This window comes from Procambarus clarkii, chromosome 41 (assembly GCF_040958095.1).
Source record: "Procambarus clarkii isolate CNS0578487 chromosome 41, FALCON_Pclarkii_2.0, whole genome shotgun sequence".
Classification (NCBI taxonomy): Eukaryota; Metazoa; Arthropoda; class Malacostraca; order Decapoda; family Cambaridae; genus Procambarus; species Procambarus clarkii.
Window position 1 is genome coordinate 8,510,386 of NC_091190.1, and position 15,456 is coordinate 8,525,841.

A 15,456-nucleotide genomic window follows, 5' to 3' on the forward strand; every position below is an offset into this window, starting at 1 on the left:
TAAATAGGGATTCAACGTCCAGGGAAGCAATGATTCCATCGGGCTGGGTAGATTTGATTAATTCTAGGAAATCTGCTGATGATTGTAGACTAAACTTACTTGGAGTGTATGGAGTTAGGAGTTCATTGAGTTTTTTTGATATATATATATATATATATATATATATATATATATATATATATATATATATATATATATATATATATATATATATATATACGTATATATATATATATATATATATATATATATATATATATATATATATATTTATATATATTTATATATATTTATATATATATATATATATATATATATATATATATTTATATATATTTATATATATTTATATATATATATATATATATATATATATATATATATATATATATATATATATATATACATATGGTTGTAGGATATATTATCAACATGAAAGACATTATTTTCATAGCTCAAACCTATTTATCAACAACTAGAACTTGTTCATTGGCAAGAGCTCTACCTATGTGAAGGATGGGGTGCATCTACCTAGGAATGGGGCAGCAATCTCAGTAGAATTGTTGAAAGTAGCGGTTAGCAGGTCTTTAAACTGTTAAAGTCTAATGATCTGGACATGAACGGGAATGCAAGGTGACACAGGATATTGTAGGGACCGGTCACAAAAATGGAAAAGTAATAAAAAAAAATTACATAATAACAAGAAAGAACAAAAAAGATATCATTATATATATTTTGCTATCTCCATAAGTGTGAGGAGCAAGATAGATGAGTTCTATATTTAAATATAGTGCCTAATAAAAGTAAAAATATTCCAGGTTGGACATGTTTTTCGATAACAAGAATTTTGCAAAAATGATTGAGGGAAGAGAGCAATTTATCAAGGAGTTTAACCAAGCATGTCCAGGGAAGAAGCTGAAAGACGGAGTGTTTCTAGAGTTGACTGAGGCTTTACCGGCTCCTCGTGTAATCAGGACCCACCTTCCACTCTCTCTCCTGCCTCCTGATCTTCTTGACAAAGCTAAGGTCAGTTTTCCCAGCAACAACTGTAAATTGTGCTGATCCTCATGGTGTGTATATGACTGACAGTAGCAAGATCAAGTCTTGCATTAAAAGAAATCCTATACGTGAAGGGAAGGTATAATCAAGTAAATATTAGTAACTTTCTATTATAATAATGACGAGTTCTTGACTCAGGAGACATTTTTTATTGATGACAGACATTGGAAAAAACTCATAACTAATCTCTTAACATTTAGCATACTTAGGGGCCTATTCCGGAGACCACTATTAAGTATGACTTAATAGAGACCTTAAGTATGTACTATTCAACACTCACTGTAATGGTATCTTTCCTAAAAAAAATTACATTTAGTTATCAGATCAATTTGTCTGAACTATCAGAGGAGTATTTTTTTTCTTACCAAATCTACCTGTCATCATTCGCTTCCTCTGATATAACGTTCACTGTTGAGAGGGACATGCATATGCCATTGCAGATCCATGAATATTAAATATCTGGCAACAATGAATTGTTATAGGAATTAAGGAGAGTTATTATAACTCTCCTGTTGTAGGAGAGTTATAGGAACTCTCTTCTGTCATGAGAAGGATTCCAATCATCCTATTGATTGGTCTTCCTCCAAAATAATCTTTCCTGCCTCTACTCTACACAGACGCCGTCTTGTTGAATCGGCTCTAATACACAATGTACCCAACATGGACTTGAGTCTTGGCTTTGTTGCTGTGGACTCTTCCCTTTCACAGTCTATACTTAAATGCTCTAATCTTTCTAACAAACGTAACCTTACATAAACTTACCCTTCCATTTATCTTTCTTTACCTTTCCTTTTCTTTCTCTCTTTTTTCTGTTCATTGTTTTCTCTTACGTTCCCTTACTATCCTCTTCTTATTCCAATTACTATCTCCTCATTCGGTGGTATAACAGGAGCTGCCTCGTATGGGCCAATAGGCCCTCTGCAGTTCCTACTATTATCCCCTCTACTACACCTTACTTTGCTCCTCACCTCTCTCTTGCCTATTTATTGCCTGCATCTACTTCCTCATCACGCACGGGAGACATCTCCCGTCACGCAGGGTTCAGTCGCACCTCCACAGATGGCTCAAAAGGGCCACCACTTACGGGCTATTCATGCCCGTGCCACCTTTTGGGTGGCTTAATCTTCATCAATCAATCTTCCTCATCACATGTAGTCACGGGAGACATCTCCCGTCACGCAGGGTGCAGTCGCACCTCCACAGATCTCCAGTATCATCTATTGATACTGGAAATGGCTCAAAAGGGCCACCACTTATGGGCTATTCATGCCCAAGCCACCTTTTGGGTGGCTTAATCTTCTCTCTCTCTCTCTCTTCCTCATCACTTAGACCTACCCACCCCACCTCCGCCTCCATCTGAAGCCTGGAGGTGACTTTAGCAAATTGGGACCGATTTCAAAACCTCATTTCAGAGTGGCATAGAAACTATGATCTTCCCGAAGACATTAATCAGGCAGAACAAGAATTTGTCAAAGTGCAGCCAAAGTGCAGCGTCTCCCTCTGGGCCGAGGGAGACGCTGCATACCTAAGGTTAATTAATTTAGCCTAGACTTCTCAAACTAGACCTTCTGCTTGGAATAGAGCAGACATAGTGCCGATCCCAAAACCCAGGCCCATCTGTCTCCAAAGCTGTGCAGAAAAGACGGCTGACAGAATGGCACTCAACAGACTGGAGTGGAAAATGCCTAAACTGCACCATGATGTGTATGCCTATAGAAGAGGGGGTTGGCACAGTGGAATGTCACCATCTGGTCACCACTTGGTCCGGGAGACATCTCCCGTTACGCAGGGTGCAGTCGCGCCTCCACAGATCTCCAGTATCAGCTCTTGATACTGGTAATGGCTCAAAAGGGCCACCACTTACGAGCTAATCATGCCCGTGCCACCTTTTGGGTGGCTTCATCTTCATCTTAACACATTCACAACGGAGACATCTTCCGTCACGCAGGGTGCATTCGCACCTCCACAGATCTCCAGTATCAGCTCTTGATACTGGTAATGGCTCAAAAGGGCCACCACTTACGGGCTATTCATGCCCGTGCCACCTTTTGGGTGGCTTCATCTTCATCTTCTTCTTCAGTGGAATGTATTACAACTCTGTTAGCCCACTTGAATGACAGACAAGAATGCTGATATTCCTGGACCTCGGAAAAGCCTTTGAACTGGCTAGCGCCCCAGCTATTCTCTGCTGCCTCATTGACAAAGAGGTCAGAGGCAACCTGCTCTCCTGGACCAAAAACTGTCTCATAAACAGAGAAGCAAGAGTAAAACTTCATGGCACAGTCTCTGAGTACAAAAGACATGAAAATGGTACACCGCAAGGAGGTATTCTCAGCCCTCTTCTCTTCAACTGTTTAATGGAAAGAATAATGAGGTTGAAACTCCCACATCACTGCAGGCTGCTAAACTACGCGGACGACTTTGTCATCATCATAAAAGGAAGGGATGCGGCGCGCCTTGCACCCAAATGCTTAGACTGCATCAGTAAAGAGGCAAAACAGATTGGAATCAAACTCAACCCCTCAAAGTCAAAGGCCATGCCCATAAAAATAGCGAAGCCCAACATCCGACTCACAGTACAGGGTCAACCAATTGAATGGATCGACACCTATCAGTATCTAGGAATAATCCTGGACACACACATGAATTTTAATGCTGAGGTCACTTACTTGAGAGAGCGAACTGCGGTCCGGACGGCAATCCTCAGGTCGCTAACCTCCCTTTCTGGAGGAGCCAATTTACAAGTCCTTCGCACATACTGTGTACAGGCAGTCAGATCAGTGATCGATTATGCCGCACCTGCACTCACAAATCTATCACACCAACAGTGGAAAAAGCTTGAAGTTGCCCAAAACAATGCTATGAGAGCTGCACTGAGAGCCCCCATGTGGACCAGGCTTGAAACTCTTAGACTGGAGACGGGTTTGCCATCTCTACAAGACAGAATATCACAAACGACAGCTACAGTTATCAGTAAGATAATTATTTCTTCTGATCCAATCCCAGTACCGCAGGCCTTGGTGGTTGGACTAGGCCAAAACATGATCCGACAATCCTAAAGCGCAGAACAGAAGAGCAAATATATAGCATAGCAGTAGCAGGAGCCACCCACATCTTCACAGACGGATCGGTGGACAGAGAATATGAGTGCTGGCGCTGTTCTTTGCACGGCCAGCGTACAGGCATATTGGAGACTGGGAGGACTAGTATCATCAACCCAAACTGAGCTGTTTGCCATACAACAGGCATTCGCATATGTGATTGCACAAAACACTCAAAATGCAATCATACACACAGACTCAAAAGCGGCACTTCAAATACTAAGACAAAAACAGTGGAAAGATAAAGTGGAAATAATTACCACCATTTTGTATCTTGGAGCAGTCGCTATAGGCAAAGGACTCAACATAACCTTAAACTGTATCCAATCCCATTAAATGAAAAAGCTGATGAAATTGCTAAATTGGCAACTCGTCATCCAGTAATACATAAAACAATTCAACCCAGCCTAGAGAACATAACAAACATCATCACCAAAAAAATCTCACATCTCAACAAAGCCTACCTGCACCAGAGAATAGCTGAAGGTTCGCCATCTACAACATGGTATCTTCAGGCAACCAAATTAGAAAGGTTAAATATCCCAAAAGGAATCCACAGGGAAATAGCAGTTAGGTTATATAGACTACGTCTAGGTTACAGATGCAACTGGGAGTTTGGTGAACCCCGACAGAGAGAGTGTATCTTCTACCAAACTGTTACAGAAAAGCAATTACTTCACTATCTTCTGGAATGTGAAGCAACCAACGACCTTAGAAGAGCTTTAAGAGTTCCTGAATCATACAGTGGCCACCCTGAAGCCATCAACACAGCCACTCTCCTGGTCAACAAAGGTGTCCAGCAGCTGGACACCCTCATAAAGACTGTGAAGCAGTATCCTCCCCCGCGATAACAGCTTGATGGTTAAATGCAACCTCAGAATACTGAAAAAAAGTGTACCAATTACGGGCTATTCATGCCCGTGCCACCTCTTGGGTGGCTTAATCTTCATCAATCATCATCTTCCTCATCACGACGGGAGACATCTCCCGCCCAGGAGGCTAACCATATCCCGTGCTTCTTGCCCTGCTCCTGTGCCAGGTAAGTTACGGGCTCACCATAGCCCGTGTTACTTGGCACTTGTTTCCGAGTAGCTGAATCTATAACAACAATCCTCATCACACATCGAAACGATGGGGGAGACATCTCCTGCCAACACATCACAAGGAGCAGTGTGGTCACAGTGCGACCCAAACGTCTTAAGGTCAGAGCGACTCCACTTGCACTTGACGGTCATGCTATCGGGAGAAGTAATACTTTAAAGGTCCTGAAGGACGTTACTGGTCTCGAACCCGCTGACATTAGTCAGAAAGGTGAAGATATCGTGCTCTTCTTTTCATGTGAAGAGGAGCTAGAAAATTTCCTCACTAACGATGCCATTCTTCGCAAAGAGCACTACTTACATCCTCACTTTCCACGTCAGTTCCTGGCCGGACGAACTGTTTTTACCAGCAGGACCAGCGATCCATAGGTGGATCCAAACTGCGATCCATAGATGGATCGCTGAGCGATCTCAACATCATATCATGGACAATATCGAGGACGAAAATCCAAACCTGTCGGTATTCAACTTAGAGTTCTGCAACACCGACAATACATCAATGAAGATAACGTTCACCACCATAGCTGCGGCCACCCAGGCTGCCACACAAGGATTCTACTGCTTCGGCCTAAAAATACCACCCCACCAAATAAGAAAGGAACGATGTCATGAGATCCAACAGTACTTTAAGTACTACGAGCTCTCCCACCTGACCAACAAGTGTCAGCACCCTGTCCAGAGGTGCAGCCTGTGCGCACTGGACCATCACTACTCCATATGCAAGGCAACAGTCCATCGCTGCTTGCTCTGTGATGGCAATCACCCTGCAATTTCCTACCGCTGCCCTCTCAGACAGGAAAGCATCAAGGCCCAGGTTGAAGCCAAGAGAAACAACCCTTCTACCTCCTCTACCAGAGCCCCAAGCGTTCAACCCACCACCTTAGCTCTCACTAGTCGACCAGAAGACTTTCCAGTCTTACCAACATGTGGCTTCTCCCAGCAGGCAACACAGCCTTCTCACTGGGGGCCCAAGGTCCCACAGGCTCCTTCACAGCCCCCTGCATCACGTGCAGGCATTATCCGTGGTCTTATTAGACTTGCGGAAAGGCTAGGAGGACCAGACAACCAGCGCTTTGTCAGTGAACTAAACGCATTATACATAGACAATGGCCTGGTCCCCATCATAGCCACTAGCATAAATCTCACTGCCTCCTCTACGACTCCAGAGACTACCACCAGGACGACCTTGCGGTCAACTTCAACACCGACTCCAGAACCACCCATGACCCGGGCGACACAGAGTTAATTCCCTCTCCAGCTCCCAACACTCCTACCATCACTATCTCAGCAGCCGCGCTAGCAGACGTGCTGTCTACAAACGATAACAGCACCACCAGCGCTCCTGAAATAGCTACAACCACCAATCAACGACACCCAAGGCTGCAAGGAGAAAGACAAAAACGCTCACTACGGAGGTTATGGACTCCTCAGACGAGGAAATCATAGTAGGAGCGCCACCACCGCATCACAAGTACGACACCTACACGGTTCAAGACTTCGTCATGGAGGCCACGTCACCAAACTCCAACGACAGCACTGCTCAGCCAAAGCCGCAGGCTTTCAGGCCAGGAAAACCTAGAGGTCTACACTAACCCCACCAGCCCCATAACTGGTATAGCCAGCCCTCCAGGCTGAAAACTATCATGAAGACCCCCATCCATCGCCAGATCTCTAGTATCAGCCACTGATACAGATAATGGGCTCACCATTAGTAGCACAACTCACCATAGCCCGTGCTACTGGAACTTATTGTTCTGAGCAGCGAATCTTAAACAACAACAACAACATTCCTCATCACAGTCGACTTGAGAATGGTCCAGAACGGACTGAAACATTGTCGTCCCTTCACCTTCTAGTGTGTGGTCTGGTCAATATAGGAATTAAGCATAAGGCTAGATCCTATAAAATGCACCACAACAAATTGAAAAATATATCAACGTTAGTATCATATTTGAAATAAAGTGAAAAAAAACATGACAAGTGGAATTTATTAGTGTCAAAGCCAGGAAACACTTTTAAGTTGCCACTACGTTACTGGAAAGTTTTTGAAGGATGGAAGGAAGATTAGCAGGTTGGCAAGCAGGCTTGCATGTGTTGAAAGTTTCCAACACGTATTTCTTTGTTTGTTTTTAAATTATTAAATGAACTGTAAGAGTGGACTGTATTAATATTTAGATACTTGTTGGGTGTTACCACTTCCACAAATTTGGAGAGTAGACTGAATGATGCTAAATCTACCGTATATTTTAATTATACGTAAATAGATATTCAATGTAATTGAATATAAATAATTGCTTATGTCGCCAGTAGACTAACTACAATTATCATAGATTAAATTTAAAGAGCTTAGCTGTCGAGCAGGTTAGCAGGTGTACGTCTGATATTCTCCCGAAAGTCAGTCAAATGCCTAGCTTCATCGTGGTAGTCTCGCTGACACGTGTGAATCACAAGTTGAGGAGGCTGGCTCCCGGTTGTATCTTTCCACGCTGTGGAAAATATACGCTGTAATTCTTGTAGTGTTAATATATCTTCAGTTAATCTCAAATAATGGGATTAACTGCCTGAAAGACGTAAACTTACCTCTTGGGTGTTTTGTTTGTCTTGCGGTGTAATGGCCGGTTAATTCTAAAGGGTAAATATGGCAATAAAAATATATTAAAGAAATAACCACCGACCGAATACAATGTCTCTTGATGTGTGAAGCTAGCAGCAACGGCTGGAAGCCGTGAGAAGATGGATGACCCAAAAATAAAGCGATGCTAATTTGCTCGCCTCCACAGGGATCTGCTCCAGTTGTTGTTTGTGTGAGACTCGGTGAGCAAGTGACGCTCCCGCCTCCCCCTCTCTCGGTGAAAGCCCAGGAAATAAGTCACGTTATTCAATCTTATCCTATTCTCTAACAAGACGGTATCGGCGTCGTTTTACGACCTAATAACTCACTTCAAATACCAGTGGACAGTTTTCCACTATTCATATCACTGGATCGAAGAGTTTGTAGGTTAAAGCATATATACAGAGGTTGGTATATGTGTCGTGACTTTTATACCAACCAGGAATTAGCTGGTTACGTATGTGAAGAATTCACCTTGAGATGGAGTTATAATTTGTTCTAGGTAAATTAAATGAATTTCCAATCTAAAATTATAATGCAAATAAAGCAGAGTTTAGGCTGGGTTTAATTAGATTCAAATCAAGACTTCGTCCCCATGTGAGGAGGGGCGGCTGACACAACAGCAATATTCCTACACTAGGAATTAATAGTATTAGTATATTTGATTTTCAAACACAATACTTCTATCTTACTGTGCTAGGGGTTAGTATTTGGGGTGTTGGAAATTACCGACAGCATGCACTCAGTAAACGTTTCCACATTATGAAACGCTTTAATGACGACATATGATCGTTTTCTCAGATTTTAATTTATGCTGTATAAACATTATTTATAAATATTATTCGAGAGCTTAAAAAGCTACATAATAAAACTAGATTACAAAAAGTGAGTCTGTAACATAATAATGAAACTATTTTTAAATGTTATGATGTTATGCTTTAGAACAAACTTATTATGACGTTAATGCTAATTATTTAATGATTGAAATAATTAAATAACAATCTTCATTGAATTAAGAAGAGAGAGAGAGAGTGTGTGTATTCACCTAGTTGTATTCACATAGTTGTGCTTGCAGGGGTTGAGCTCTGCTCTTTCCGCCTGCCTCTCAACTGTCAATCAACTGTTTTCTACTACAATTTATTTTTTCCACACCACATACACACACACCAGGAAGCAGCCCATAATGTGGGACCCGACCTGTGAGATTTATATTTATTTAATTTATATGAATTTATATGGAATTTATATTTACGTTAATTTATATATTTCGATAGCAATTGGTATGATGTTAAGTGGACTGTATTTCAGCAATAACTTCACAAATCGATCCTTACACATTAGGGGGGTTTATATTAAATTTATATATATGCAGTCAATCAAACTATAGTATTAAACTACATATATTAGTAAATAAATTGGAAGTGCCTTATCTTATTGTACAGCAGGCTTAGTCCACCAGATATAACTAGGATGTAGACACCAAATTATCCTCTCGTGTGAGGCTAGCTTCCATCACCCTTAGTAACTGATATACCAAGTCTTGCTTCCTCTTCTTGTTCCTGTCAAAGGGCACTAGCTATAAAGCCGGAATCCTAATATATGACAGCTATATCAGAGAAAACACTGTATATTAAATAATAAGGACCAAGGCTTAATTACCTTTATTAAGAAGCTGATTCGCGTTCTAACTGGTTCACCCTTATCTACCTAACATTAACTGGCCAGAAATGATTGGATAAACAGGTTTCGGTAGGACACTTCCCTTGTTTATGTTGACAGCGTGTTGATGATGGTAGAACACTTTGATTTCCATAACACTTCATCCAAGAGAAATTATAGGAGCTGAATTTGCTCCCCTGCGCCTCTGGTCTTAACAAACAATGGCTGACTTCTTTCCCACCACTGACGCTTTGACTCTCCTTGTCCAATGTCAATAAGTGACAGAAGGGTCACATTTACTTTATATTGATACTGATAATTAAGTTAATTAAAATATGATGTTTTTATGATATAAAAAGTCCAAAGTCTAATGTATTTAAGAATAATTCCCAACAGAATAGCTGGTGAATTTATAGTACTATGTGGCAATGATATCCCCTATTCTATTGACGGAAAATTCCACTACAAGCTACATTTTCTATGGGTAACTTGTGTATACAACAGCAGCAATATTATCTGCCTGTTGAATTGATATTATTAAATAGTGTCGGGTTTTCCGACACATGACAGCTGACTAACTCCCAGGTACCTATTTACTGCTAGGTAACAGGGGCATAGGGTGAAAGAACTCTGCCCATTGTTTCTCGCCGGCGCCCGGGATCGAACCCGGGACCAAAAGATCACGTGTCCAGCATGTTATCCGCTCGGCCACCGGCTCCCCGTGTGTGTGTACTCTCCTAGTTGTGCTCACCTAGTTGTGCTTGTGGGAGTTGAGCTCTGGCTCTTTGGTTCCACCTCTCAACTGTCAATCAACTGGTGTACAGGTTCATGAGCCTATTGGGCTCTATCATATCTACACTTGAAGCTGTGTATGCAGTCAGCCTCCACCACATCACTGCCTAATGCATTCTATTTGCGTACTACTCTGACACTGAAAAAATGCTTTCTAATGTCTCTACCGCTCATTTGGGCACTCAGTTTCCACCTGTGTCTCATAGTGTGTGTGTCCCTTTTGTTAAATAGTCCTTATCTTAAATTGTCCTTATCTACCCTATCAATTCCTCTGAGAATATTGTATGTGGTGATCATATCCCCTCTGACTTTTCTGTCTCTCAGTGACGTGATGTTTAATTCCCGTAGTCTCTCTTCGTAGCTTATACCTCTCAGTTCGGGTACTAGTCTGGTGGCAAACCTTTGAACCTTGTCTACTGATATTCTACTGTGTGTGTGTGTGTGTGTGTGTGTGTGTGTGTGTATTCACCTAGTTGTGTTTGCGGGAGTTGAGCTTTGCTCTTTTGGCCTACCTCTCAACTGTCAATCAACTGTTTACTAACTACTTTTTTCTCTCCACACCACACACACACACACACCCCAAAAAGCAGCCCGTGACAGCTGACTAACTCCCAGGTAGCTATTTACTGCTAGGTAACAGGGGCATTCAGGGTGAAAGAAATTTGGCCCATTTGTTTCTGCCTGGTGCGGGAATCGAACCCGCGCCAGTGTACTCACCTAATTGTACTCACCTAATTGTGCTTGCGGGGGTTGAGCTTTGGCTCTTTGGTCCCGCCTCTCAACTGTCAATCAACTGGTGTACAGATTCCTGAGCCTACTGGGCTCTATCATATCTACATTTGAAACTGTGTATGGAGTCAGCCTCCACCACATCACTTCCTAATGCATTCCATTTATTAACTACTCTGACACTGAAAAAATTCTTTCTAACGTCTCTGTGGCTCATCTGGATACTAAGTTTCCACCTGTGTCCCCTTGTTCGTGTCCCACCCGTGCTGAAGAGTTTGTCTTTGTCCACCCTGTCAATTCCCCTGAGAATTTTGTAGGTGGTTATCATGTCTCCCCTTACTCTTCTGTTTTCCAGGGATGTGAGGTTCAGCTCCTTTAGCCTTTCCTCGTAGCTCAATCCTCTCAGTTCCGGGACGAGCCTGGTGGCATACCGCTGAATCTTCTCTAACTTTGTCTTGTGTTTAACTAGGTATGGACTCCAGGCTGGAGCTGCATACTCCAGGATTGGTCTTACATAAGTGGTATACAGGGTTCTGAAAGATTCCTTACACAAGTTTCTGAAGGCAGTTCTTATGTTGGCCAGTCTAGCATATGCCGCTGATGATATTCTTTTGATGTGGGCCTCTGGAGACAGGTTCGGTGTGATATCAACCCCCAGATCCTTCTCTCTATTTGATTCTTGCAGGATTTCCCCTCCCAGATGATACCTTGTGTTCAGCCTCCTGCTCCCTTCGCCTAATTTCATCACCTTACACTTTCCAGAGTTGAACTTCAGCAGCCATTTTCTAGACCATTCCTCCAGTTTATCCAGGTCATCCTGTAGTCTCTGTCTATCTTCATCCGTCTTGATTCTTCTCATAATTTTTGCATCATCAGCAAACATCGAGAGGAATGAGTCTATACCCTCTGGAAGATCGTTCACATATATTAGAAACAGGATGGGTCCAAGTACTGAGCCCTGTGGGACTCCGCTGGTGACATCTCGCCACTCTGATGTCTCCCCCCTCACCGTTACTCGCTGTTTCCTGTTGCTTAAGTACTCCCTTATCCACTGGAGCACCTTCCCTTTTACTCCTGCCTGTTGCTCCAACTTTTTTAACAGCCTTTTATGGGGTACTGTGTCAAAGGCTTTTTGGCAATCCAGGAAAATGCAGTCGGCCCACCCTTCTCTTTCCTGCCTAATTTTCGTTGCCTGGTCATAAAATTCTATTAAACCTGTGAGGCACGATTTACCATCTCTGAACCCATGTTGGTGGTGCGTTACAAAGTTATTTCCCTCCAGATGCTCTACGAGCCTTTTCCTCACGATCTTCTCCAGCACCTTGCATGGTATACAAGTTAAGGAAACTGGCCTGTAATTCAGTGCCTCTTGCCTGTCACCCTTTTTGTATATTGGGACCACGTTAGCTGTCTTCCAACTTTCTGGTAAGTCTCCTGTTTCCAGTGACCTGTTATACACCATAGAGAGTGGCACACTTAGTGCTTCTGCACCTTCCTTTAGTATCCATGGTGAGATTCTATCAGGCCCAACAGCCTTTGTCACATCTAGCTCCAGCAGACACCTTTTGACCTCATCACTGGTGAGGTCAAATTCCTCCAAGGTTTTCTTGGTTTGCCGCCTCCTCATTTAGTGTGTGTGTGTATGTGTATATTCACCTATTTGTGCTTGCGGGGGTTGAGCTCTGCTCTTTCGCCCCACCTCTCAACTGTCAATCAATCAGCTGTTACTAGCTACTAACAATTTTTGTTTTCCTCCACACACACACACACACACACACACACACACACACACACACACACACACACACACACACACACACACACACACACACACACACACACACACACACACACACACACACACACACACATACACACACACACACACACACACACACACACACACACACACACACACACACACACACACACACACACACACACACACACACACACACACACACACACACACACACACACACACATGAAACAGCCCGTGACAGCTGTCTAACTCCCAGGTACCTATTTACTGCTAGGTAACAGGTGCATCAGGGTTAAGGAAACTCTGCTCATCTGTCTTCACTGGGTGCGGGGATCGAACACCGATCCCCAGGTCCATGAGTCTAGAGCACTGTGCACTCGGCCACCAAGCCCTTTATGGGTGTGTGTGTACTCATCAAGTTGTGCTTGAGCTTTGACTATTTGGTCCCGCCTCTCAACCGTCAATCTACTGGTGTACAGATTCTGGAGCTTCTCGAGATCTATCATGTCTACATATGAAAATGTGTATGGAGTCAGCCACATCAATTCCTAGTACATTCCATTTACTAACTACTCTGATTCTGAAAACGTTCTTTTTAATGCGTTTGTGGCTCATTTGGGTACTCAGCTGCCCCCTAAATCCCCTTGTGCATGAACCACCGGTGTCAAATAATCCCTCTTTGTCTACCCTGTCAATTTCCCTGAGAATTCTGTATGCGGTGGTCATGTCTTCCCGAGCTCTTCTGTCTTCCATTAATGTTAGAGGCATTTCCGCAGCCTTTCCTCGTAACTTATGCCTCTTAGTTCTAGGAGTAGCCAAGTGGCATATCAGTTTCGTCTTGTGCCTGACAAGGTACGGGCTCTATGCTGGGGCCGCATACTCCAGGATTGGCCTTACATACGTAGTATACAAAGTTCTGAAAAATACCGTTCACCGGTTTCTGAAGGCCGTTCTGATGTTAGCCAGCCTCGCATACGCCGCCGATGTTATTCTTTTGATGTGGGCTTCAGGAGATAGGTTTGGTGTGATATCAACTAGTAGACCTTTCTCTCTGTCCGTTTATTGAAGGACTTCATCTCCCATTCGGAACCCCGTGTCTGGGATTCTATTTCCTTCTCCTAGTTTCATTACCTTACATTTACTTGGATTGAACTTTAACAGCAATTTGTTGGACCATTCATTCAGCTTGTCTAGGCCATCTTGTAGCCTCATACTGTCCTCCTCTGTCTCATTCCTCCTCAAAATTTTTGCACCACCAGCAAACATTAAGAGGAACGAGTTTATTCCTTCCAGGAGATCATTGACGTATATCAGAAACAGAATAGGTCCAAGGACTGATCAATGTGGACTCCATTGGTGACGCCTCGTTACTCCGAAACAACACCCCTCACAGTGATTCGCTGTCTTCTGTTGCTTATGTACTCCTTTATTCAGTGGAGTACCTTCCCTTTCACTCCTGCCGGCATCTCCAGTTTGAGCACTAGTCTCTTATGTGGTACTGTATCAAAGACTTTCTGGCAATCCAAAAATATGCAGTTTGCTCACCCCTCTCTTTATTGCCTGATTTTTGTTGCCTTGTTGTAGAATTCAGTTAATCACATGAGGCATGACTTGCCATCCCTGAACCCATATTGATGTTGTGTTACAAAGTTATTATGCTCCAGATGTTCCATGAACTTTTTTCGCACAATCTTCTCCATCACCTTGCATGGTATGCAAGTTATGGACACTGGCCTGTAGTTCAGTGCCTCCTGCCTATCCCCTTTCTTGTATATCGGGACTTCATAACCGTGTGTGTGTGTGTGTGTGTGTGTGTGTGTGTGTGTGTGTGTGTGTGTGTGTGTGTGTGTGTGTGTGTGTGTGTGTGTGTGTGTGTGTGTGTGTGTGTGTGTGTATAATCACCAAATTGTACTCACCTAATTTCCTCTGCAGGATTGAGCATTGACTCTTGGATCCCGCCTTTCGAGCATCGGTTGTTTACAGCAATGACTATGGTCCTATTTCCCTATCATATCTAGTTTTAAAATTATGAATAGTATTTGCTTCCACAACCTGTTCCTGAAGTGCATTCCATTTTCCCACTACTCTCACGCTAAAAGAAAACTTCCTAACATCCCTGTGACACATCTGAGTTTCCAGCTTCCACCCATGTCCCCTCGTTCTGTTACTATTCCGTGTGAACATTTCGTCTATGTCCACTCTGTCAATCCCCCTAAGTATTTTATACGTTCCTTTCATGTCCCCCCCTCTCCCTTCTTCTTTCTAGTGTCGTAAGGCACAGTTCCCTCAGGCGCACCTCATACCCCATACCTCGTTACTCTGGGACGAGTCTCGTTGCAAACCTCCGAACCTTTTCCTGTTTCCTTATATGCTTCTTCAGATGGGGACTCCATGATGAAGCGGCATACTCTAAGACTGGCCTCACGTAGGTAATGTAACGCGCCTTAAATGCCTCTTTACTTAGGTTTCTGAACGATGTTCTAACTTTTGCCAGTGTAGAGTAAGCTGCTGTCGTTATCCTATTTATATGTGCTTCAGGAGATAGATTAGGTGTTACGTCCACGCCCAGGTCTCTTTCTCGAATCGTTAAAGGTAAGCAGTTTCCCTTCATTGTGTACTGTCCCTTTGGTCTCCTATCACCTG

The 15,456-nt window shown here is 43.0% G+C and overlaps 1 protein-coding gene across 7 annotated transcripts in view; it reads left to right on the forward strand.

Moving 5' to 3' along the window:
* The window catches only part of LOC123761018 (sulfotransferase 1A1), a 286,372-nt gene that overhangs the window by 198,996 nt on the left and 71,920 nt on the right, over positions 1–15,456 (forward strand). For all 7 annotated transcript variants that reach the window (XM_069339319.1, XM_069339320.1, XM_069339321.1 and 4 more), the window contains one exon: positions 819–1,026. In XM_069339319.1, the coding sequence (XP_069195420.1) occupies positions 819–1,026 (208 nt within the window). The remainder of the gene's footprint in view (positions 1–818; positions 1,027–15,456) is intronic.